At 34.7% G+C, this 23638-nt stretch overlaps 1 protein-coding gene across 4 annotated transcripts in view; it reads left to right on the top strand.

Annotated features, from left to right (window-relative positions):
- The window catches only part of PHF14 (PHD finger protein 14), a 168114-nt gene that overhangs the window by 59999 nt on the left and 84477 nt on the right, over positions 1–23638 (top strand). For all 4 annotated transcript variants that reach the window (XM_054190893.1, XM_054190891.1, XM_054190892.1 and 1 more), the window contains exons 15-16: positions 9408–9458; positions 9628–9749. In XM_054190893.1, coding sequence (XP_054046868.1) covers positions 9408–9458; positions 9628–9749 — 173 coding nt within the window. The remainder of the gene's footprint in view (positions 1–9407; positions 9459–9627; positions 9750–23638) is intronic.

Here is a 23638-nt window from a genome sequence, read left to right as displayed (position 1 = left end):
TCATATTGGATATTTTTATTATAAAGATTAAAAGCGTACAATAGTTTGTTTATTTGGAAAAAATCTTTAAAAAGATACAGACAGTGCTGTAAGTTGAGAGATTAATGCTTTTCATCTACTCAATGATGTGTGTTCAGTTTTTCAGAGCCTTTATGAAATGATCCATATTTACAAAAACCAGCTTTTAACAAATCACCAACTTCATTTGCTAAAAAAAACACACAGGTTATTGTTTATCTAAGATGTCATTGCTAAAATAATTTTGTTAGTCTGGTGTCGCGTTTTTGCAAAATGAGTGTTCTCCTGTCCCTTGAAAAAAATTCTCTTAAGTATATTTCGGTGAATTTCTTTACTTTAAAATTTCATGAGGTGTGCTTTACCTACTGTACGTGCTGTCGTCTGGAAGTGTAATGGAGTTGCTGTGAGAAGTGTCACACACATGCACATCTTCTAAAGCAATATTGCGCATCTGGGGCTAGCTGTGTGCTGTAAGAGGGGTTAGGGGATGCTTTTTCCTGTAATTCTGGTGTAGCCTTTGAAGTCAGGCAGTGTTTCTGTTATTGCATATTCCATCCTCCAACAAATGCTGTCAGTTCCTGGTACTCTTAATGAGCATATTAGGGGGTGGTATGGCATTTTTTTGTGTGGAAATTTCATTTTTGCTTCCTTTTTAGTGAAAAAGAAGTATCTACCCAGTCTTACAAAGGTGAAGAAGGCTTTTTGTAAAGCCATTTTGGGAACTTTATAGTTTGTTGAGGGATTTAAATAAAACATTCTGATTTTCTGATACCAAACTTATTTTTGTTATCTAAACCCTGAAAATCTGATAGCTTTTTTTTCTATAATTACATCGTATAAAATCCAAATGAACAGACAGTGATTTTTCTGTGTAGCAGTAAAAAGTCTGTGTTTTGGGGAAAGAATTATTAGCCAACACTATGCTGTTCGTTCTTTGGAAAATGGAAGAAAACAAATCTATGCCTGAGGGGCTGTAGTCTAAGTAGATTAGTTTTGAAAAATAATAATAAAAAAAACACTGAAAAAGCACCTACAGACAGTTTTTAGCACAGGGAGTTGTTGTGTATAGTGATTTTGTTTTACAAATAAATACTGTTGTTTAGAATAGATTATTGTTTCTCGCTTTTATTTCGAATAGGAAAAGATAGCAGAGGAGTGATTATTTTTTTTCTTACCAAGTATATTAAAAGATAAACGGGACTGTTATCTTGTATTTAACTGAAGCATTTCCACCAAAGTACTTTCCAAACATCTATTGTGTGACTTAATTATGTGATGTCATAAATACACGTTTTGAATAAAAAAATGGCTACAAGAGGAAAACAGAACGTCAATTCCGATTTGAGTGTAAGTATCAGTGCTTCATAAAAACAGCAAATAATTTTAAAACATTTATCTATACTTATCAGTCACCATTTTAATTAACATTGTCAATGATCGGTCAACTCATTTATATATGACTTCTAAATAAGTACTTGGAAGACCTATTAAAGCAACTAGTCAATGGTAGTATTTTTGACATATTCAACTTAAATTAGTGTTGTAAAAAAAAAAAAAATAATCAGGAGTTACTCAGCTTTCTGAGACGTAAAGTTTTCATTAGAAAGAGCATTGTAAAATTATTTTTTTCTTCATCACTGAATGTAAAAACTCAACTGGGTCTATGACACATCAAACAAACATAAAAACTAGACCAGTCAGCTTGCCAAATACATGGGTACATGATAGTATGGGACTGTGTTTTGGCTTGAGGTCAAATTTAGGAAGGGAAGTAGGATAAATTGATGCAGCTCTTCCATAATGCTTGAAGTGAATGGAGTATATGAAGAGTTTTGCGTTTTGTGTTGTTTTTTTTTTGTTTAGGGATTGTTTTGTTTGTTTAGTTGTTGTTTTTTTTTTAAGAAAGCAGGGGAAAAAACACCTATAAATGAAAGTTCACTTCTTTTCAGTGTAGCAAAGGCATGAAGAAGTGGACATATTCCAAACGGTATTCCAATGGTGTAAATATAGATGCCTCTGTAAGTAAAGGTAAACATCATATCTATCACTTCTGCAAATAGCTGCATTTAAGTTCAGTTTTCCAGAAAAGAATCAGTTATTTTAGCAACATCTGCAAACTGAATTTCTCTGGCCTTTTTCCCCTCCCGCTTTCTGTTTCTCCAAACGCGTGGGCTTTGGAGGAAATTAGTGTTAAAAAGGATAGAGAGCAATCCTGCGAGATCTCAAATTCTGTTGTATGTTTTAGTTTTAGAAACAGTAGTTTCGAGTTAATTGCCCGATTCTGTGATAGTTTAGCTTGACAGCAGGAACATTGCAAGATTTTTGCTTTTCTAGAAAATAAAAGTTCTCAAGAGAATGGTAGCTGAAGAAAAAAATAAGGGGACCTTTGTAATTCGGTGTAATTAAGCCTCATGGTCCACTTGTTTCTCTTAATAATCATATTTTGATGTATTGCTTTTTCTTTTTGTCTGGCAGTTCACTTCTCATTACTGACAGCTTTCTGGAAAATTAAATAGTTATTTTGGAGATATATTTTGAATTGTAGTGATATATACCATTTAAGGTATTCATTTTGATCTGTATTGAGCGAGTGTGCCATCTGGTGTCTATATAGCTGTCCTTACCTTTATTTAAAATAATTTTATGCCTGCGTGGTGCCATTAGTAGAATGTTTTTTCTGCATTTTAACAAAGCAAAGGAAGTCAAAGGGATTTTTCTGCAGATGGCTTTCACTTCTAATGTAGTGAAACCCCTGAATTTACACAGATAAAACGGCATAAGTAGGTGTGTTGGGCCTCTTTGCTGCTTTTGTGTGCGTGTGCGAACAATTAAAAGAAATTCTAGCCAGTTAACGTATTAAGCAAAGGAGAAACTGAGAGCAGTGCTTTCTACTGTGGTGTCTGAAATAGTTGGCAGAATTAATACAGCTTTTTCAAATGACTGGGAATCTCTTCAGTTTTGTTAAATATCATTGTGCTCTGACCCGTCTTGGGTTTCAATTCACTTTCTTAAATAACTTTCTGAAATTGTCATGCAGAAATCACCATTGATTTTTCTGAAAGACAGTGGACTGAGCAAAAATCCAGAACCGTGCTAGTTCGCTTTATGTGGAGTGGACTTGAACTGTTGCCACTGACCACAGATGCTTTCAGTATTTCATATTCTTTTCCATTTCTTTGTAATATTCACAATTTCTGTATATTTTCTCATGGAGGAGAAGAAATTAAATAGGTGACAGTATAAATTTTTATCCTCCAGGAGCACTTCAATAAATGCTCAATATTTAACTGGAGCATATACTTGTGACTCTTGGGAATTGCCTCCCCCCTTTTGGTCCGTTGACGAGGTCTGGGTCAGGTCGGTTTTCCTCCTCTTCCAGCTGAAAAGCAGAACTCCTCCAAAAGGACGTTCTGCCTTCTATTACTGTCTTTGGATTAATTAGTTTAACGCATGTATCTTCCAGAGGCATAACATGGTGACAGCCATGATGGTTTTGGGTCATGTGGGCACCCATTCTGTCATGTTTACCATTCTGCTTTCAGGCTTGAAAACATACCTACTTGTTGCATCTGTGAGCGATGGCAAACAGACTGTTTCCTTTGCAGCTTGGCTTTGCTGCTTTTTTCCTTTGCTGTTTTGCAAACAGTCTTGTTTCTTTTCAAAGAGTGTAGGATTCCTCCTAGGCTTTATTTGTCCCTTACAGATGTCTTTCATTTGTCTCATGTGTGGAATATCTTCTTCTGAGAATATTCAAAATCTTAGTCAATGCATTATCTAAACTTTTTCATTTTACATGTGTTTTAAATTGTTGTCCAATTGTTACTGAGTTGCTTATAAACAACTTGAATGTGAAATTTAAGCATTTGCTTCTAGCTGTTCCAAGTGTTCCAAAATGGAGACTCCCACTTCAGTCTTTCTTCTTCTCCCACTTTTGGGTTGACATTTTGATCCCATTGTTGATCACATTGTCCCTCAACATTTTTCGTTCCATTTTGGACAGATGTTTTTTAACTGTCTGATTTATTTAAGCGTCTTGAGTTCACTATTTCCTTCCATGGGTTGGAATCCCCACACCTCTACTGATTTCTTGTCCACATATCTCCTAAAAATGTCACCCAAATCTCTCGTGCATTTGATCCACATCACATTATATCACTTATTGCTTCAGACAAATACTTTTGTGACACAAAACATGATGGCTGAAAGAAACCCATTTTTTATTTATCTTTCCCTTGGCTATGGAAATGTATGCCGCCCAGTTCTCCTAATTTCTTCTTTTTTTTTTTTTTTTTTTTCTTGAGGCATTCTCTAACATTCTTTTAACTGTTTTATTACTTACATTATGTTATAAAATACTCTATATTTTATGGAATATTTTAGTAACGGTCAGTTTAGATTATTACAAATCAGATTAGACAGGGGCAAACAAATGTTGGGAGTTTTTTCTACTGCTTTTTTTTTTTCTGATGGCTGTGTCCATCACTGTTTCTCTGTAGGTAGTCTTGTCATGTTTTGTGTGAATTTTTAAAACACTGGGGAGGCAAGAGGCAGTTTGTTGTGGGGTTTTTTCCCAAATTTTGAATGCGGAGTCCAAAGTTAATAAAATAACTCAGAAGAATGGTGTGTGCTTTAATGCTGTGGGATGGTTCTCCAGCTTCCACTGAAGATAAGCTTTGAAATAAAAGACCAAAAGGGGCGTTGTTAGTCCTTAGGTTTCACTTACCTAGAGCATTACTCTTTTCTGAGGGAGGGCATTAAGATTGCTGTGAAAGCTAAACCTTAGGAAGATATTCTTGGAAAAGATGGCTTGCTTTCACTTCGATGGTTTTGTTGAATCAAATGGCTCAGTCTCTTTACCTGAGGAACATCATCTTAAGGGATTTTAAAGAGTTTAATGAGAAATTGGTTTGCTGATGTATAGGGGTGTTTTTTTTCCCCTCAAAATGTTATGCTAAAAATGACTCATAGGAACAATTTAATCTATTTTTATCTTTTATTATTTTTAACTTTTCCATAAATTTTTTTTTCTTGTTTAAAAATACTTCCATTTTATGCTTGCGTCCTAATTTTAATTCATTGATCTTTCTTGGTCTGCCTCGATTATTTTGGGATATATTGCTAATGAATAAAGACGCTTTATTTTTCTCTTTCAATTCTGTTCAGTGTAAGGTATGTTCTTTGTGACACAGCAGCTAGATCTTTTGACTGTTTCTTTATTTCAAGAAAGAATAGCTTTTAACTTTATTTTCTGACAAAAATAGGTTATGCAGTTGCCCTGCTGTTCTAGTAGCATTGCCTCTAGTAACCTGTTAACCCATGATGGCAACATTTGATACAGAGGTATGTAGGTAAGATAATTAAGTTCTTGGGTATTTTTTAGAGCAGCTGGATGGGAAGGATGAGTGCTAAGTAAGGACAGGGTTTTAGTTATGAGCTTGGTTAGCCTTTTGTGTTTGGTTTCTCACTGTCCAGTGTAGAACTCGTGTAGTTTGGAACCTGTCCTTGTGTGCCCTCACTTCCGTTGGGGAGAACTTGGGGATATGGTGGAAGACATGGTTTTGAATGTAGTAGAGAAGGGGAGAAATAGGATTATGATGGTATAGTATTAGGAAGTCAAATTTGACTAATTTGGCTGTTCTTAGCATGTATTTATTTATTTGTTTATATTATTTCAAGGCCCTAACTGTGAAATGATATGAAATGAAAAATAATACCTGGCTTGTGTGTCATGATTACGACCTTGGCATAAGTTTGTCTGATTTTCTGGGGTAGTTAAGGTTATGTAGGATCATCCCTTAGCTATAGGCATACATTTGCCACAGGAATCTGAAGTTGCCTATGCAGTAAAGAGAGTGTAGGTGCCTGCATGGTGTTTCCATTGATGCTGTGGGTTTCAAAGCTCAGTGGCTGGAATCTTCCTGTTAATAGCAAGGAAGTGTCTGAGCGCACAGCACACTTATATCTTACTTGAGTGCACATTGAATGCATTCTAGGTTTATGCAAGTCTAGAATTTTGGATGAGACACAACCAGAGACTTGCCAGTCAGCTGTCATTAAATGTCAACATTTTAAATAATTTTTTACAGAAACCTTTTACTTCCACATATAGAAAATTATATAGTTACATATTTTGAACGACATTCCATTGTTCAATAGTTGTTTTTTTTTTATTCCTGTCCTAAAGTATCATATTGTGGCAGTTGCCATGTATGGTTTGCATCTGTCTAATCCAGATCTATCTGTGTTTTGGACTGAGTTGTCCATTACAAATGCTAGATATTTTAGAGCATGTCTGCCTTTTACAGAGAAACAAAAAACCTGCTGGGACAGCACTGGCATTAATGGGGATTTTTCATGGGTGCTGATAACATGAGTTTTTGCTTTCCTTACTGTTTGAGCACTTTGGAAAGGTAGGGATGGATTTCACAAAACTGGCTTCCTCTGTTTTATGATATAGAGAAGTCCTAAACTGATGGTATCTCTATAGTATTGAATTTCCAGGTGTTTTGGTCAAAAAATCACTGCCTTTATATGCATCTTACACTACATTAACATGTCTGTTTCCAAATAAGTTCTGAATATGAACAAGTTTTGCTCAGTTGTAGTATTTACTATTGTGCATATATAATAACACCGTTCCTTTAAGCTTTTCTTTTATAAGAAATCTTAAATTTTAAATTGTTTATGGCAAATACATGCATCTCTAATATTTGATGTTTATAATCTCTGATGTTCTGATTCTGAGCCCCCTAATGACAAAAATTATTCAATGCATTTTAAAATGCAAATACGGTACTTTGAGGCAAACAGCAATGAAAAATACTGGATAAAGTAATCCAGGTTTATCTGATTCTTTTCTGTGAACCCGTAAAGTAATTTTAGTGAAAACATGTAAAATTACAAATGCCTAATCAGTAGAAGACTATTGTTGAAAATCACAGAATATTCAGTTTTCAGTTGTGAATTTGATGTTGTTTTCCATTGTGAATGCTGCAATAGTATTCTGAGCAGAAGTTAGCATTGCAGATATGTTTAAGTGTGGAAATCAGTTTGTGAAAACATTAATGTAAAATTCTGTTACTTTAAAAGCATATAAAATATCCTACAAATGTGTATGTCAAAGGTGTTGATTTTAATGTTTGTTTTCTAGTGATTGTCAAACAGATTCAAGTGTGTTTGAAGGTTTAGAAATCTAATGGAAGCATAATGCAAGTATAATTTAATGTGACATTCCTTGCAATATACATCACACATTATATAGCAGACAGATGAAAACCAACATTTTCTTGACAAAGGTGACTAAATTATTTATGTCTTATGTCTCCATTTTGCTCAAGTTTAGTTAGGATCCATAACTTCTTAAAATATTAAACTTTTAGTATTCTTAAAATGTTAACTTGTAATCCTTTCCACTTAGAGTGAAAAATAATTTAATTTTACCTATATTTACAAATTATGTATCAGTTTTCAAGATGGCATTACTCTGACTGTACAAAGCATGCGTTATTGTCTCTGGCTGCTTAAACATGGAGAATGAGGACCGTAACACTCCATATATTGGCATACACCTTTATGCCTACTTCTTTTTAATCTTTATACAGTTGCATTCAGCAGGGCCTACCTGGCTTAAAATTGTCAAAGTTTGAGAGTGTTCTTAGGACTAATGCCAGAGGTTGAAAGTCGTAAAACGGGCAGTTAATATGCCGATGTCCAGTCGAACATTTTTTTGTGTCTAGTTTTAATTTACAGTGACCTTGGGTTGTGTAGCATGTAGCTGACATGTAGTCCATGTTACATGAATGCCTCTAACACTACATTGGTAAAGTCACTTCCCTGTAATAAATCAGTCCTTCCAGACTTGGACATTTAGTTATCTACTGTGTGGCTTGTGGAAGGTGGAGCACCTCAATTATGACTGTATGGTTACATGTATAGTAAATATTGATATGTATTACATAGATAAGGTTTTACAATTTTTTTATAAATAGAAATGTGAAAGAGAATCTCAATAGTAATTGAAGTGTTCTAAAGAAGCACAAAATACACTAGTGTTTTCCATTCTGCTACATTCCTTTCTACTATAGAGTTAACTCTTGCCTAAAAACAAAAAAACCTCCCCAAAAAGTGTGTTATTAACATGTGTGGATCAAAATCTGCATAGGTAGAAAGGGATAGATGTGTTGAAGTGGTAGGTTTGTTTGCAGTGTAATTATATTTAAATGTGTAAAACAGTTTAAAATAGTTTAATTTGAAACTAGTATAAATCTCCTCCAAAGAGGAGCCCAGACAGGAGAAACATGTGATTCTCAACTGGCTTAAGATTTTTTTGATCACCTGGATTTTACTTTTTCTGAGACAAACACTAAAAGAAGTTTTAAGAAATCACAAAGTAGGCAGTTTTTTCATCATATGACAAATGGCTTCCTAAAATGATGATTTCCACCCAGAAAAAGAAGCATTTCAAAGTTTATTGATTGATTGATTTTATTAGTGTCAAAGTATCAGACATTGTGGGTTAGCGGAATAGTCTCCGATGTTTTTCATTTCCTTCTGCGTCCCTTCTAATTTTCTTTCCTTGTTAAGCAAGGAGGAGAGAGTGTGATATTGTCATCTTATGGCAGTTATTTAATGCAAGCAGGTTATAATGCTGCTGTTTCAGAGATAAAAACATAGTGACTGGTGCGAGTTGCGTGTAGTTGCTCAGAGCTGCTTGTAAAGCTTTGGTGTTTGTTGTTACAGTTCATGGAAACCTATTTTCCTTGACATTGCTAGTATTTAGATTGGCCAACTGCAATACTGAAATAATTTCCACTTTTTGTATTGCCCATTCCGTCTATTATGTACCAGTCATATGCTGGTATATGCTATAGCTTCATGAGCATCTAATATATACCCATTATATTAAACTTCAGTTTGAAAGCTTTAGTTCTTGCTTATTCCTCAAAAGCTATAAGAATTATTTTCTGTTTTGATTAAGTTTTTTAATTTTGATTTTTTTTAATTCAATCACTTGGCTTACAAATAGAGCACTTCCAGGGGCTCAAGAAATTTACTGACGTGTACTGTTCATATCAATTTTCAAATTATGCATTTTAGCATTGGGAAGTTTGCGCAAAGTCTATAAGAGATTTGTAATTCTAGCAGCCATTTTATTTAGAATAAGTCTCCACAAGCTCAGGTCAACAAACACATTTATATTTACTTTTTGCCTACTTTTGTAGCTTTATATCCGGAATCTGAAGCTGTTGTTCTAACGTCTGTTATTGTAGTTGTCTTGCACTGGTTCTGTAGTTAATGCTTTAAATTATTTTGTTGTTGTTATGAATAATAGATAAATAGCAAAAACATTCAGTTACCTAATATTGAATTTCAAATATATTTTCTTCTAGAGAACTAGAGGACGAAAACGAAGCTTTGTGCCCGAAGAAGAAAAACCTGAGGTTGGAATATAGTGTTTTGTTTGCTTGTTTGTTTTTTTTCTAACAGTTTCACAAAAAAAATTAAACTTTGGGCTGTAGTGTTACTTTCAGTGCTATAATTGCAAATATTTGCTTTCCTTCCCTCCTTTTCCCCCCCCCCGTTCCTTTCTTTTGCCTTCTGCTATGACAGGAACGGATTCCCAGAGAAAGAAGACAACGACAGTCTGTTCTACAAAAGAAGCCCAAGTCAGAGGATTTAAGGACAGAATGTGCCACCTGCAAAGGGACTGGAGACAATGAAAATCTAGTCAGGTAGGTTTGATGCTCTGACCTTATGAGGAATTAAAGTTCCATTTTCACCACTCCACCATCGTGATTATAACAAAGCAAATGTGCTTTAAAAAAAACACAACCCAAACAAAAATTTATTTAGGGGAAACATTACATCAGAAATACTGACTTGATTCACTTACTGACCTGCCAAACACGTTTACACTGTGGATTAAGATGTAAATAACCAGGATAATCTGTTTTTCTAACACAAGAGAATTAATTTTCTCTTGTCAGGCTGAATTGTCAGTGTTTTAGAGCAGGTCAGAAAGATAAACAAACCAGCAATTTAATGATATTAAAGCTACAGGAGCATCCTAAAAGTAATTAAATTAGCATCATTAACAATTTTATGAGCAGAAACGTGGATTATGAGGAATTTATGTTTTTAAAAATGTATTAATGCTACCTCCATTAATGCAGATCATGAAGGAGTTCGATAATATTTCTTACTGAAACAAGTGAAAAAAAGTATCTGTTGAATGGTGTTTTAGTAGGTGCAGAAATCTAATTAAAGTGTAGAATAGGTGCCATTGAATAGCTGCTGTTGACCACAACTACTGCTGATTTTGACTTTATAGCTGGCATTGTGGCCTCTTTGCGATGCTGTAGAAACTGCTTATAATTCTTGAAAGAGTAATAATGGAGCTTAGCAACCAGAAAGTGGATTTTAATTGAATCTACTGAGCTTTCATTAAAATGATTGCATAATAAGTTCAGATGAAAAATGGTGTTATATTTAGGTTCTGTATGATTCCACTAGATTTTTCTGGACAAGATCTCCACTTTAGCTCAGATATAATCGTCGTTTTTAACTGGAAGGATTATTGCAAAACACGTCTTTTAATTAATTTCAAGGAATCGGTTAGGAGAAAAGCCAGAATCAACGATATATGCAAGCAACACACAGCTTTAGAATCAGGATGTGTCCCAGGTGCAGATGTCTTGTACTCAGAATAGCTGATTTTAGTATCAGTTACAGCATATGATTTACGGTAGAAGTTGATACAATTTCAAGGGTTGTGTGCCAGTTTGTGTTTTTATTTCCAGATTGGAGGCAGAGTTGTCTGTGACTCGCTCATACATAGGCAAGCTCCTACTGCTAGGTCCTCCTAGATCCTGCCTAGTGATTGCTGATACAGTTATACTGATGAGAACTGATGGCGACAGTTAACTGCCCACAATAAGATGAAGGGCTTCCTTCAGCCCTGTTGTTTGCAAGAAATAAAAGATGCAGGAAGACCATTTTGTTATGGGAAGGAATCCGTGTACTGTGCTTTACTGCAAAAAAGGCAGTTAATTAGTTCTCCAGGCTTTTGTCAGAAGTGTTAAATACCACATTTGAAGACATAAAGTACAAGATGAAGAAATGTGGTGAAGAACTGTATATTTAAGTTGCAGTTAAAAATATGGTAGAAAATTAGTGGTACGTCTTGTTTACTACATGAAAAAATTTTAGTCGTAATTTAGATGGGCCAAAAATAAGCATACTACATGCCAAAACCCAACAAATTCTCTCATGAACCGTCCTCATAATTAGAATTGGAAACAGAATAGTAATCCTGCATGGGAGGACAAAGAGAGATTCTTATGTTCTAATGCTGTTTTCATAATACTCAGAAAAATATTTTCCTGTTAGTTTTTAAAAGAGATTACATATTTAAAACTTGCTGTTCTTCAGGTAATTCCTATAAATAGCTGCAATTTTATCCAGGTTAGGCGACCGCTGCTTCTAAAGTGCTGTGGAGGCTTATTTTTGATAATTACCAAATTATCAAATTATGGTAAAGTATTCAGTAGACTTCGTTCTTTTAGTGGTTTTTTTTGGTTCTTAAAGCTGTATTTTTTGGATGAGAGTAAATTCAGGGACTGTAATAAGATCATAGCTACCCGATAGCCTTCGTGCTATGCAGCCAAAGCTGTGGGGGGGAGTGAGCCACAGAGCGTTGCTAAGGCAGAGAAAGTTTTCAGAATCCTTTTGTCTCTTATGTAGTCACAAAGTAAGAGAAGCGACCTACCTGCCCTGCTTTTTTTCTCCTGCCTGTACCATTATGCAGGACTCCTTTCTGGTAGTAGAAATAGAGTGTTATTTTAAATGCAAGTTGGGAAGGTTCCTTGTAAGCAAGAGAAGTTTAGGAAGGAAAACAAAAGTATTTTTTCAGTATCCATTTCGCTTGGCACTGTCTGTTATTAAAGCCAAAACTTTCCCAGAAAACTAGTGATGTTTGTCATCATCCGTGCTTTTCACTCAACAAATGTTTTGTAATTACTGGATTTTATTCTCACCCTTTCCTACCCAGTCTGCAACTAAGAAAAGGGAGGTTTGTGGGGAGGGAGGTTATAGCGAAGTTTTTTTCTGAATGTGAAAGGTGATCGCTAAGTTAAATGGAAATATGCAACTGCTGAAACTGCAGATTTAAGGAATAATCTTAGTGGGCCATCTAACTTTTCCTGCTGCGTGTTACTGCAAACAGGATTGGTTATGCGACTCTTGAACAATCTGCTTTTAATAATTGTAGATTTTTCTAAAATTTTTGTGGCGCTCTGACTTTGGGTTGGCAAACTGGGTAAGGATTAGAGGAAGATAACCAATTATTTCTTACTTCAAAGGCTGGAGCAGAGTATTTAGTATTGAATCTGGAATAAAAAAATATTAAATTATTTAACCAGTTGTTACCATTTGACTGATGGAGATTCAGGTTTTTTAATCTCCATTTTAGGTGCTTGTCTGCAGCATTGGATTGCTGAGGGATTATTTGTTATATGTGCAATATCTTTACTTAATCTGTTGTTCATATGGTTTAAACTCTTTAAATAATTGCCTGTGAAAGGATTTAAAATTCTTCCTAAAAAAGCACGTTTCATTCTGATAAATTATAATGGTTCCTTAATTGGCTGATTTTCCTTAGTGACGATAGTTTTGTACCAAAAAAAGTGATTAAAGTGAGAATATCTTTAATTATTAGCTTTTGTCTAAAACATATTGACTTGTTCCCTACTTTTATATGTGCTGATAGTTGCCATATGTGTATATTATAGACAGGCCAAGACAGTGCTTTTTTAATCACTGATGTCAGATTCTATTTCTATAGATAGACTGTTTCAGTATAGTAGCATGCACTAGAACCAAAAGTTTAGGTTTTGTCCACAAAAAAGGATCAGTTTTGTGATCCTTCTGTGATACACTAATTTTTATTGATTTTTTTTTTTTAGAATTTACAATTAATTTTATTTTATGAATTCTTTTATATACATCTGTGTAAGTTTTACTGAAGTAAATACTTCTGCCATTTTTACCTTTTACAAGATTAGTGAGTGGCACAGTCAAGATTTACAAGATTAGTCCAACAGTGGAAAGTTAATTGGAAACATTTACTCAAACGAGGCAAAGTCTGATCTGTAACATTATAAATGACAGTAAGGAAGCCCTATCTGTAATTAGAGAAAAGTGTGGATTCTGAATATCTTTTTACTCAAATGAACAGTAATTGAGTTTTGAGAGGAATAGTAGTAAAATATGGCAGGTTTTTAATATTTTATATTTGACGCAGATAGGTTTGATGTAAAGCGTGGAGACACAGCGCTTTTTCAAAGAGGTAAGAGTTCAGTGAAAGGAGTTACAATGTGCGCTTGAAACTAAAGTATCGCGAAACCAGAGGTACCTATAACAATATAGTGTTCAATCTTAAGGAGTAACCAAATATTGAAAATATTTGCTTGAAATTTAAGACATATTTTGAAATATGTGAGTTTCTAAAGCTTGATGTGAAATTGTCTTTCTACAAACTTAAAAAATAATTTTAAAGGATATATTTATTTTTAAGGTGACCTCAACTGTTTGGTTTAGAAAACATTTATGTAGTAATGCTTTTCATTTGTTTCACTTTGTGAATCTTTTAAAGTTGCATATAGTTCACACATTTAATAGGTTTCCCGAGTGTTTTATTATAGTCTTGCATGAATCACTTAGAGTGATAGATCTTACAAAGGAATTGTTTGATTCATAAATTCATAACTATCTCCTTTTTTTTCTGAGGCCATAACTCACTAATGCAAATCTTTAAAAATAGCTCTGTAATATCTCCCTATAGAACTTAACCATATTTAGTAGAAACATGGATAAGGAAGTATATTTCGTGTTGCTCAATACATGATAGATAAAGCTTGTCCTCCATCTTGCACCATACTCCGGAGTAAGTAAGTGATCATACCACTGTACACACAGAGTGCTTCTTGCACAGTATTACCGTCTGTTCTTTTTTGGTAAAAGAAAAAATTAAGATGAATTGTGTATTTGATATATTTTTTAAAGAAGAATCCTCTAGCTAGTCTAGTTTAAAAGCTTCCAAGGGAAGAATTCTGAATGACTTCACTTCTAAAAAAGTGGCCTCTGCTCAGAAAATAATCCATCTCTCAACTGTTGCTATTAAACAGAATAATATTCTAGCTTCAGTTGTTGGCTTTAAGATGTGGTTGGGTAATAGTTAGGAATATAGTGCATTAGATAAAATTGATATGTCAATACTAGATTTGAGAAAAGCAGAGTAAAATTAGAATATCATTTATGTATGGGGCAAAATCATATTTGACCAGGTTAAAGAAATCCCTAAAAAGGCATTAGATTTCTTCATCCCACAATTTAGAGCAAGCATATAGTAATACATTCTTTTATAGGTTTTTGTATTGAATTTTTATGCTTTATTGTCAGTGAAGTTAGAATTTTCCATTTTGTTTGATTTGCAGCAACTGAGACAAAATTATTACTTCAGCATTACAGAGAGGGTAAAATAGACTAAGGTCATGTATTTGCAAGAATATAGAATAGAATTTTTTGAAAACATAGTTTTGAATGCTGGTTATAAACTATTCAAAAAGTGTAAAGTTGCAAAGGAAATTATTAAGCATGCATGTAGTTTTTATTTTTAATGCAGATGTTTACTAGGAAATAAGCAATTGTGAAAGTATTTATTTTTCCCAATATTCTAAGTCTCACATTTCAAGCAAGTGTAATGTTCTGCGTGTGCAGTCACTGTGTTAAGGCAGACCTGAAAGGGGAAGGTGAGGAGCAGGAACGGAGAAAGAAGAAAACATATGCAGTGCTGTATTTACTAGAGAAAAAAACTCTGAAGTATAATTGACTATAAGGTTTGTTGTAACTTTGAGTCATCAAATCATACTATAACTGAAAATCTTTAAAATGTCTGTAACATCTGTAATTCTGCTGCTACAAATGTATCAAATTTAGGATAATAATTCATACTGTATAAAGGACTGAGTCTTTAGCTGGACAAAGTGATCTACTTCAATTCTGTTTTTGACAGAAAGGATGTTCTAGACAGGCTCTTCAGAATGCTCTGGAAATTTTCTCACTGAAAATTTACTTGTCATATTTCCTTAATTGCATTTGTCTTGTATGGTTTTTTTTTCTTTGGTTTCTTACGTTTCCATGCAGAAGGGCTTTCCAGCTTTCAAGTTAAGGATTTCTTCCTTATCTTTTAGCTGGTAGTTTTGAAGCTCTGCACGAGCTGAAGTTTATTCCAGAACAAGCACATAAATTACTGATTACTTTAAATGCACTGCAACAAAATTACAATCCATCATAGTAATTGAAAACCTATGATTTACAGTAGTTTTAGAAGTTTAAGGCTGCTAATGTAGAGATTAATCACAAGGAAAATGTTAGTTAATTCAACCACGATTTGCAACAATCTTATGTTTTACAGAGGATTACAAATGCATTATTTTATTGGAATGAACTACTTGAATGAAAGAAAACTTAACATTTGGTTGTGTAGTTTATTTCTGCTATATGATTTGGAGGGATTAATTCTGCATGTTAACTTTTCTTATTGCTTAAGTTACCCGTTAGATCATTTTTTCTGTCATTTACCTCATTTTAATCCCTTTTAAAAAGTATTTCTTTTTATGCTAGATAGCAGGATAATACATATAATGATACGTGCACATTTTTGTTCACGGAGGACTTTATTCAAACTGAATTACCTAAGCTGCATTGCATTTTACTGTAAAATCCCACAGATTTTTTCATTTTCAGTAAATTCGTGTGCTAGGGCAGGCATCAAAAAAACCCTGTAGGCACTGTGGAGCTCTCTTGCGAAGTACCTAAAAGTCAGACATAGGTTTGGTAGCAAGAGTCATACTGCTGTCATTCAGGACTTTTCTAGAAGCAGAGGGCTAGGCAGGTTTACATTTGGGCTACCTGGCTGCCTAAAGCTAAACATGCCTGGAACATTTGAAATTGTATTGCAAAAAGTCCATGGCAGACTCTTGAATTTTTCTGTGTCAATTTCCTTGGTACCTAAAGGATTTCTTTAGTACTTTTGTCTGTTATTTTCCTGAAATGAGACAGCAGAATCTGAATTGAAGCCCAGATTATTTTTTCCTCTGATTGTTTTACTGGTTAACTCTTAAGGAAATTTAAGCCACTTAAAGAATAGTTCATGTCTTTGGATACTGATTTTGTGTTCCATCTCTGGCTTGATTCTTGAAGGAACTAAACTTAGAGGTAGTCTCTGTAGGAGTGACACAAAACTGAAAATTTGGAGATATTGCCATGATTAGAAGACTTTCCATTCAATTCTGCATTATCAGAACTGGGACAGCCGTGTTGGGAAACATATACAAGGCCATCTAAAGTTATTTTTCTGTAAAGCTTAGCATTGAGCCTTCATTTTGAAGAGAGCAAAGCTGGATGAAAGGTTATTCTGCCTACCTGTGCTTTCTGATCAAGCGTTCATACAGCAAAGGGTGATTTATTTATTTTTCCCTCAGGAAGAAGGTAGGATTTCTGTGAATTTCCCAGTTTTTGGTGTTTAATGGCATTTTCTGTTAAAACATGGTGAAGAAGTGTAATTTTTTTAAGTGTCTAGAACAGAGGAAAAAATACATGTTTGTCTATTTTCAGTGTTATGAAAGGTCTAAAACCCTGTTGGAGTATTATTTTGATATTTGACAAGGTTTATTAGTATTCCTCTTACCTGATGATCGGGGGGAGGAGGGGTAGAAATATGTGTGTGCACCCCCCAAATGTTTTTCTTTTGGTTATTTCCTGGATTGTTTGGTGATCTGTCAGTCAAACCTCCATGAAGTTTAACATTAGATCTTTTAACAGTTGTAGAGCAATGATTCCCAAGCTCTTGTACACCGAGCTTTAATCTGTAGAACCTTTGTGAATAGAAGTTTATGAACTCTTCGGGTACAGTTTGGTTCAGGTGTTTAATTGTCAGAAGTTCTTAGTATTGATATTTAAAGCCTGATGATCCAAAAAGCTTGTGTACCAGTGTCATTAACTTTAGAAGTATGTAACAAGATAACCACTTGTAAATTAGAGTTTCATGCAGTTTTTCTACAGGGTTACTTTGTTTTCTACTAACAAGTAGTATTTTACCTTTTTTTGATCAGTGAGTTTTTAAAAATATAGTTATCCTTCTCTCTCCTTCAGTTACAACTGCTTGATCAAGTCTGTGCTGCAATCATGGATTTGAACATTATGGCTTGAAACTATATTTGGCAGTTGTCATCTGTTCCCAAAACAGCTATGTATTTTGGGATTTATGTATTATTTTTCTGGTTGCCTTAGGAAATACATGCATCAGAGACCGTTGCACCTTTTTATCTTCTATACCTCCTAGGATTCGAAAGAATTTATAAAATGGAAAAATGCAATGCTGAGGATGTCCTAATTATCTTTGCTGTAAGTAATGAGTGAGTTCTTTAGATAAAGCGGTAATTGAGTGAGGTGCCTCTTCAGAAGGTTAAAATTACTTTAACGAAGCAAGATACAGGTAATGTGTAATCACATTACCTGTGATGGCAGAGGGGAGGCTGATGATATATCAAGTTCTCTCCCAGTCTGGTTACCAGTAATAGGTTACGGCTGCAAAAATATCTATCTTGATGGGGTCAGTACCTTCTTATTTTGGTGGACATTCTTAAGAATTTTTTCTTACAGCATCAGACTTGCAGCATATAATTCAATTCAGTTGGCATTTGAATGTGTCAGATACTCCATCACTCTGGCCAAATGGCTTCAGTCACTTTCAGTGCAGCAAGGTTAACAAATCAAAGTATTTCATAGTATAGGGTGCTCAGGAAACAAATGTCAAATTCTTTATCAGTTCAGTTGTTTTGCATCGTTAAGCTGAGCCATTGCTACAGACGCCATGAAACTGAAATTTATACTTATGAAATTTGTAACCTGAGAACATTAATGTTTATGTATTAAAATCATGCGGTGGAAGACCACAGCAGGAGACAATAACCATTTAAATGCTGTGTTGCAGCATCAGTTTTGACTTGTCACAATTAGTGTCAAGTGAGCACCAGTCAGTTTTTTTTCAAGTAAATCTCTGTCGACAGAACTGTAATGTAAATTATAGACTATTTGAGTAAGAAATCTTAATATGCAAAATAGTGATTATTACTGTTACACACATATTTTTTTCTGACTGTGTTACTACTGCCCAATACTGTTACAAGTCTATGATCTGTTTTTAGTTAAGCTATGTGGGGTTTTGATAGTAGGAGGCCTGAGGTTTGGGTGTAAAACTTCATTTACACTATTTGAAACAAATTTTATCTTGGAGTAATGTGAGAGTATGTTTTACGCTACCAAAGAAACCCAGACATGAAAAGCAGTTTGAGATACAGGGAGCTTAAGGATTTTGAGTCACTCTTCGCAGCGTTGACCACGGTGATTCTGCACATGATTAAAATGGCATATAGCACTAGTTCTGATTAATAAATCAATAGAGCAAAGTTGCATGCAATTGGTTGCTCATCTGGATCTAAATTAAGAATTTTCCATATGGTATTATTACCTGAGAGGCTGTAGATAACCTACGAGGATATGGGATATTACTGTTCTTTTTAGATTAATAGTCCTATAGCCTAAGATATTTCAGAGCTACTTACTGGAAAACATACTTCTAAAAACATAAACAATAATAAATGAAAAAAAAAAGCTCTTGTCATAATGCCTCTTCAGGGTTATGATATGGTTGGTAAAGGTGGCTTTTTTTGCAGCATATGTTAAAGGATAAATTTGGTTTTATTATTGAACTTTGTTTTGATGTAGCTGAAATAATTTGCATATAGTAACATCTAAATAGGATCATAGGATCGTCTAGCTTGGAAGGGACCTTTAAGATCATCGAGTCCAACCATCAACCTAACACTGCCAAAGCCACCACTAAACCACGTCCCTAAGCACCACATCTACACGTCTTCAAATACCTCCAGGGATGGCGATTCCACCATGTCCCTGGTCAGCCTATTCCAATGCTTGATAACCCTTTCAGGGAAGAAGTTTTTCCTAATATCCAATCGAAACCTCCCCTGACACAACTTGAGGCCATTTCTTCTTGTCCTATTGCTTGTTATTTGGGAGAAGAGATCGACCCCCACCCACATCATATTTTGATTTCCACTAGATTTTTCATTTTGTCTGCTGTCACTTGTCTTACTTTCGTTCCCTATTGGTGTGGCCATTGAAATTACAGATTGAATAATCTAGACTGAAGTAATTTCTTTTCTGTAGGCAAATCATAGGAATTTGCAAAATAGAATTGTATGTTTTTCATATTCATATGTAAAATAGAATTATATGTTTCTCATTTTCACGAGAAAAATGCAATTTAAGAATTTTGCCATGTTGTCTTGAATAAGGTTACAGCTAAATTTTTAAGTCTGTCTCTGACTTCATCGTGAGGAAGGCCCAGTAACTTTACTTCGGTTTTACAAGAAAGGCTGTGGAAAAGATACGCAAGAAAAAATGCTTGTATTTTCTTCAGGAATTATCTAAAAGCTTTTGTCAGAGACTAATATGTGTCTGTTCCCTTTTTCATAAAACTGGTTGTAACAATGCAAAGGTCAAGCATAAATTAATTTGCAGTTCTTTGATTAACTGGCTGAACTGATTATTTTTTCTTCCACTCATTTCCACCCCCTTCCGGCCTGCCGAATTGTCAATTAAACTAAGTATTGTAATGCTATTGTATTGCATGTGTACTTACTGTTGAGGAACAGGAACAATAAATCCCTCAAATTCTGACGTTGAGATCTGATGTGATGCCGTATTAGGGAAATATGCAGTAAAGTATAAGCTGACATTGGAATGTGGTATAGTAACTGACTTTTACCATTGCACATAAACAGAGTAATTATTCTAAATCATAGCATCACTTTCAGCTGGATAACCACTAAAATCACTGCACTGTGGTTTCCTGAAAATGCCACAATCCTTCAACTGCCAAATTAAGCCCAGGGAGAACAACCATCAGTAGTGCCTGCACAGTTATGTAGAGGGATGAGCCCTGAACCAAGTGAAAAGATGTTCTGGAAGAACAGTAACCTTTCCCATGATGTGCACATTTTCCATTACATTTCTGACACAAAATGCTGTGAAATGATTTAATGGTGACATTTTGTTTTGCTGACTTTCCCTTTTCTTATTAAAAAGAAACAAAAGTTAGGTTAGGAAAGTAGAGGAAGGGTGGCCAAGCATTTGAATTCTATTACAGAAATCTCTATTCTCTTTTAAAGGCAAAAACAAAGCCATGCTAAGATGTACATTATTTCTGACATTGTATTTTACTGGTTTTGGGGGAAGGGAAATGTATGTATCACCAGCATCAATACTGAGCACCTCGTCCTGTAAGGCTAGTTTACGTTGTTGCTTTGCAGTAATTGCATACCAAGTATGATAATTCAGTAAAGGGTCCTTTCTAATTAGCAATCACACAGACCTTACACATCAGCTATACAGCACAGCGCACGTAGTACACTTATTTCTGCTTGTCATTTTTGATGTATATTACTAGAAATGATTGTAGAAGGGAGCAAAGCATGAGCAGACATAGTACATTGAAAGGTCAGCACTTGTCACTTGGAGAAGGATAAATTTTTATGGAGTGAGAAAACAGAAAGCTGCTCCCCATTGATGTTGTACAGGAGCTTGTCTGCATCTAAAGTAATACATGTAAGAATGGTTGGACAGAAAAATTACTTGTCTAAAGTGTGGTTCATGCATCCTTTGGCAGCTTTCGATTTCCTGTTTCAGAACTGATGAAAAGCCTTGCTTGTTTCTAGCACAGTATACAATTTTATCTTTGAAAAACACAGCTTTTGCTTTTGTTTTCTTAAGGATGTATGAAGTTTTCTTGGCACCTCATTTATTTTATCCCTCTCCCTTCCAGTTTTAATGTGTTGGGTGACGGTTGCAGTCATTGTAAGTCATTATGTTTCCCTGAGGGGGCATCTAAATATGAATAAAATATTTTAGTTTGGAATCACTGGAAATAAACATAGAGTTTATGTTGTACAGTAACTTACTTGAGAGAAAATATATGTTGGAACATGTTTGTTGTCACATTATTTACTGGTTGGCCAAGAAGACTTGCTGGCTTTGACAAATTCAAAATAATTGTAAGTTCTGGGCAGAGAACCTCAGTTTGTTCAATTGAAATTTAAAACCAAAATCACATATGTAATTTAAATATTGGTAGCTACAAGTAAACACAGACAACTCACTCCCTATTTTGCCTGAAAGCTAATGTGTACAATTGGGATTTTGGGATTTAAGGGTAGCATGTTTCGTAGGAAAGCTGTGTGGCATCTGATAGCACCTTCAGGATTTTGAGAGATTCAGCATCCCACCTCTGCTAAAACAGTCTTGATGAGTTGTTTGTGTTTTTGAGAGGAAGCTGAAATAGTAGTGATAGCCGAAGGTGAATACAATACTGATACTTAAAAGTTGAAGTATCACCCAGTTTTAGCTTGAGTAGATAGAAGTAAATACAAGTATAATTCAATGATAGCAGTGGGCTGATAGCTAGCTTAGTAAATTCTAAAAAATAATGTTCTAATAAAAGCTAAAATAATTTTAAAAATCATGATGGCAGTAACCTGAACGATACAATTTGTTGACATTTATTTGACCATAATACGTAAACAATAATTTCCGAGCTGTTTCTTACAAAAGGCTATTAAAGATGAAATAGATGCAATGAAATTGTTTTGGCAGCCTTTAGCTGTTTGCTAACAATTTAATACAGCAATAAAAGTTAGCAATAGCAGCACCAAAATTGCATAGCAGAAACTTGATTATAATTTGGTAAGAAAATACTGTACGAATAGAAGTGCGCACTTCAGTGTAAACTGCAGCCAAGGTTTATCCTTGGGTTTAAAAATCTCATAAAATTGAAGACTTTTCTAAAGTGTTCTTGTTACTAAAAGTCAGAGAGAAATCATGCCTGGTGCTGATGTTGCTACCTAAGGAAACAGAGGAGAGAAGTTAAATCTTCTATTCTATAAGTATGCCTGTATTAAGCCTTCCCAGGCCTCGAAATGGAAGTTTCTTTGGACCTTGTGATATGGACTGCTTATTTAAGTATTTGCATCTCTGCTCAGCAATCCAGCCAAACAAAACATAAAAGAGAATGGATGAGACTGCTGCCTGCATTTTCGCATCTAAGAGAGAGCACGGTGATTAGCACAACGAAGTGCGAGCACAGACTTGCGGTTAATGCCTGGTGAAAGGCAATTAAGATAAATAAATAAAAAAAATTAGTCTTTAAGCTCTGTCTTTATGAAATCATGAAGTCCATTGAAGTTGTGAATTTGACTGTCATTTCCTTCGTAGGGCCGTTTTTGAGGTGATGGAGTCTATACGCATTTCTGTATTGGCTGTCCTTTAACTTGTGTATAGAAACTCAGACTGCCTGACGAGGTGTGTGGAAGAATTTTCTGGAAGTGTGTTTTATTAGAAATGCTTACCAAAGTAGACATTAAGTAGGTGCAACCGAATACTTAGCTGATTTAATCAGGAAGGATCTGTGCAAGTCCAGAGCAATTTGAGAACATCAACTGTTTTTGAGACATTTGGGATCTCTAAATTGATAATATTTTTAAGGTATTTTGAGAAAAAGGTGAAAATACGGAAATGCTGCTCAAGAGGGAGCTTCTGGGAAACTGAGAAAAGAAAATGAGACAAAAGAAGGGGTAAGTAGGCAGAGAGGAATGTGAGTGAGTAATGGATAGAGGAGAGATCAGCTTTCAAATTCTGTAAACCTCAAAGTAGTGAACAAGGATCTGAAATGTCACATGGAGACTAGAAGGAATCCAGTCTAGAAACTGATGTGGACGTAACTTCCTGACAGTGTATATTTTGCATTACCATTTGATGATGCAGAAATTGAGAAGGAGAAAGATGGACTTATTTGCGGACGGTACAAAATGTGACAAAAAATCAGCACTGAAAAAGAATAGTTGGTTTTTGAAGGTGTTCAGAAAGAGCAACAAACAGGATTCAGTAACAGCGTGAGAGATTGTGGCAGGGATAACCTTATTTATAAAGCTGTTTGCTTCAGTATTGAAGACCATTTTGTAATAAATCACAGGAAAAGAGAGCAACTTTTAGATTTTTCCGGCTTGATGAAGACTATTTGTTACTGCCAAACGTATGAGTCTGTGGAGGGATGTTAAGAAAAGCACTTGAGGAAAAAATACTGAAAACGTCCTTTTTTGAAAGCAAATGTAATGTCTGTTAAGATTTTAGGTTTGCAAGAGTAAAATCAATAGTGCCAGTTTTAGTAGTCCAATTGTGTGATGTGAATCAATCCAGTAATATTTAATTGAAGCTTTTCTGCGTTTTGGAGAGATTGTGCAACTACTGGTATGTAAAAAGTGGGAAAGCAGCAGTTTAGTATCTTAAAATGCAGAGCGGATGAAAAGGGGAAAAAAAAGTGTTACTTTGTTAACCAGTCTTAGTAAAAATTGTTTAAATTTACATAAAAACAGCCTATCATCTGCTGGTACCTACTGACAGTTCTTTTAATAACACTTCCTGTGAA

Source organism: Rissa tridactyla, chromosome 2, assembly GCF_028500815.1.
Source record: "Rissa tridactyla isolate bRisTri1 chromosome 2, bRisTri1.patW.cur.20221130, whole genome shotgun sequence".
Lineage (NCBI taxonomy): Eukaryota > Metazoa > Chordata > Aves > Charadriiformes > Laridae > Rissa > Rissa tridactyla.
Note: the sequence above shows the minus strand (reverse complement) of the source record. Positions and strands in the feature narration are given on the sequence as shown.